At 40.2% G+C, this 2031-nt stretch overlaps 2 protein-coding genes across 2 annotated transcripts in view; both read right to left on the bottom strand.

Annotated features, from left to right (window-relative positions):
- LOC113206400 (glycoprotein-N-acetylgalactosamine 3-beta-galactosyltransferase 1) overlaps positions 1-1054 on the bottom strand; it is a 3145-nt gene extending 2091 nt beyond the window's left edge. The window contains exons 1-5 of the mRNA XM_052274896.1: positions 853-1054; positions 568-703; positions 380-489; positions 147-299; positions 3-19 (exon numbers count right to left, since the gene is read on the bottom strand). Of these exons, the coding sequence (XP_052130856.1) occupies positions 3-19; positions 147-299; positions 380-489; positions 568-703; positions 853-874 (438 nt within the window). The 5' untranslated portion in view covers positions 875-1054. The remainder of the gene's footprint in view (positions 1-2; positions 20-146; positions 300-379; positions 490-567; positions 704-852) is intronic.
- A 67-nt stretch (positions 1055-1121) lies between these two features.
- LOC127748685 (glycoprotein-N-acetylgalactosamine 3-beta-galactosyltransferase 1-like) lies at positions 1122-2015 on the bottom strand (the record flags this gene model as incomplete). Its single annotated transcript, XM_052274899.1, is given in 3 exon segments — positions 1122-1579; positions 1666-1823; positions 1911-2015. Coding segments are annotated over 3 exon segments (515 nt in total), but the record flags the coding sequence as incomplete, so codon positions are not given.
- Positions 2016-2031: the final 16 nt, after the last annotated feature.

The following is a 2031-nucleotide window of genomic DNA, read 5'->3' as shown; positions in this document are numbered from 1 at the left end:
ACAGTTGGAAGAGATGTATCTGAAATTTTTAATCACAGTGAGTCAACTAGTTAGAAGAAAATTTAATAAGTTGGAGAGGAATTAAAAAGAGGCACTAATCATTCAAAATGAAACTGCATCTAAAACCTAACAATCAAATTTATTACCATTAGCTGTGCTCATGAAGAGGAGAATGTTACATCTTTTCCCCCATGTCGCCTTGATGTGGCGTGCTTTTTTCTCATGATTAGAAGGGGATGTCATAATCCAACACAACACTCGGACCTTTTCAGCTAATTTCTGAGCTACAACATCTTCGCCTGCAAAAAGAACAGGCATATACTGTAATAACAATGGTTGAATGAGGGCAAGAGCCATTGTATAAGGGTTAAGACCTTACCTTTATGAAAGTCTTCATCAGAGCTATGCGCTCCAAACTCCTGAGGGTGGGGTAACATCTCACTAGAATCTTGGCCATGACCATGAGAGTCACTATGCCTTGGCCCTGGTCTGTTGGTACAAGAATGCAGAATTATTTTACCATTTAAAAAAATAAAAAAATAAATTCTTTGAAGTTAACAAATTTACCTTGGAGGTATCAGCAAGTCACCAAATGATGAAATATTGGAAGAAATAGAAAGCAGCATAAATGCTGAACTGAATCCAATAAAAATGCCACATATAAGGTAGCAAAACGTCCGTCCTGCAGGAGGCCGCAGCAAACCTGAGCGTATGTCATTAAATAGTCATACATGACTGGTTCAGGAAATCCACAACCAAACAAGACATTTAAATTTCAAATGTGCTCTTGTGCAAGGGAACCACCCCACCCAATCATACACCCGATTACACACAATTTTTTGAAAAACATACCGGTGTACCCCGAAGTTGTCATGGAGTCTAGTCTAACTCCACTCCAGAATATTACGTCCCCACGCTAGAGTGATCGTCCACTTGACGTATGACGTCCCGGCGTCTGATAAGACTGATAAGGCACACGGGAAGAGGAAGAAAGGGGGCGGGAGGGGGGAGGCATCAGACCTATGAGTTGTAATACTCGCACTCGAACCCCCTCGTAGCAGCCCGGCCGCACCACCAAGTAGGTCTCCATCAGAATGGGCACCCGCTCGGGGGGGCCCCCCTCTGCCTTCCCCCAACACAAACACAAACATGAAACCAACAGCTTTATGGTTTGTTCATGCTTCTTCTCAGTTAACAAAACTACAAATGTTATAATTTGACTGAATGTGAACACCCTCTGAACAAGCAAGGAGGTATTGGTAACAATAGAACTTCTGTTAAAGTACATTGTAAACATATCAGTTCAAAGTTTTCCCTATGTATGTGGTTATTTCTTGCTGAGATTAACTGATTTTTCTGCTGTGACTGGTGATGATGAAGAAAGAGTTGATGATGATACAGCAGCAGATGATACTGATGACACAGTACTTGAATTTTCTGCAGCTTGCTCTGCTGGTAGATCTACTGCATGATTGATTCCATAGGGCCTTAAATGATATATAAGATACTCGAGGACATACAATTGTTGTGGAGACACATAGTGGAAAGATATGGCACTATCAGAACAACATTCCAAGCCCTGAAAGAAATAAGGTGAAATAATGTAATTGCTTATGTTTCTTGCTAATCAATCAATATTGAAAAAGTTGTAAAAGTATAAATTACCTCCTTTACTGGATAGTATATGTACTCCCAGTACCAATTTCTTCGATCAATTTTGCCTATAGTGATATGATCATCAGGAACAAAGGGAAAGAATCTGCCTCTTCCTTCAGGATCACGCGAGTCCCCTGCTTTCACACCAACTCTTTCCAAACAAATACCTAGATATGGATTCATTGTGATGAGATGTCAACAAAAGTATTTATATTTAAACTACTGTCTAAAGAGCACTTAAAGACACAACTGACCTATTTCAACATCCTCTGCACCTCCATGATCTTGACGACATTTCTCCTTGTTCGGTATACCATTCTCCACAAATCTTTTTACAGCTTCTCTGCTGAGCACATATCCTACAACATTTGTGTT

This window comes from Frankliniella occidentalis, unplaced genomic scaffold (assembly GCF_000697945.3).
Source record: "Frankliniella occidentalis isolate FOCC.00 unplaced genomic scaffold, Focc_3.1 Scaffold461, whole genome shotgun sequence".
Classification (NCBI taxonomy): domain Eukaryota; kingdom Metazoa; phylum Arthropoda; class Insecta; order Thysanoptera; family Thripidae; genus Frankliniella; species Frankliniella occidentalis.
The sequence above is the reverse complement of the archived record's forward strand: the minus strand, read 5'-3'. Positions and strand labels throughout refer to the sequence as shown.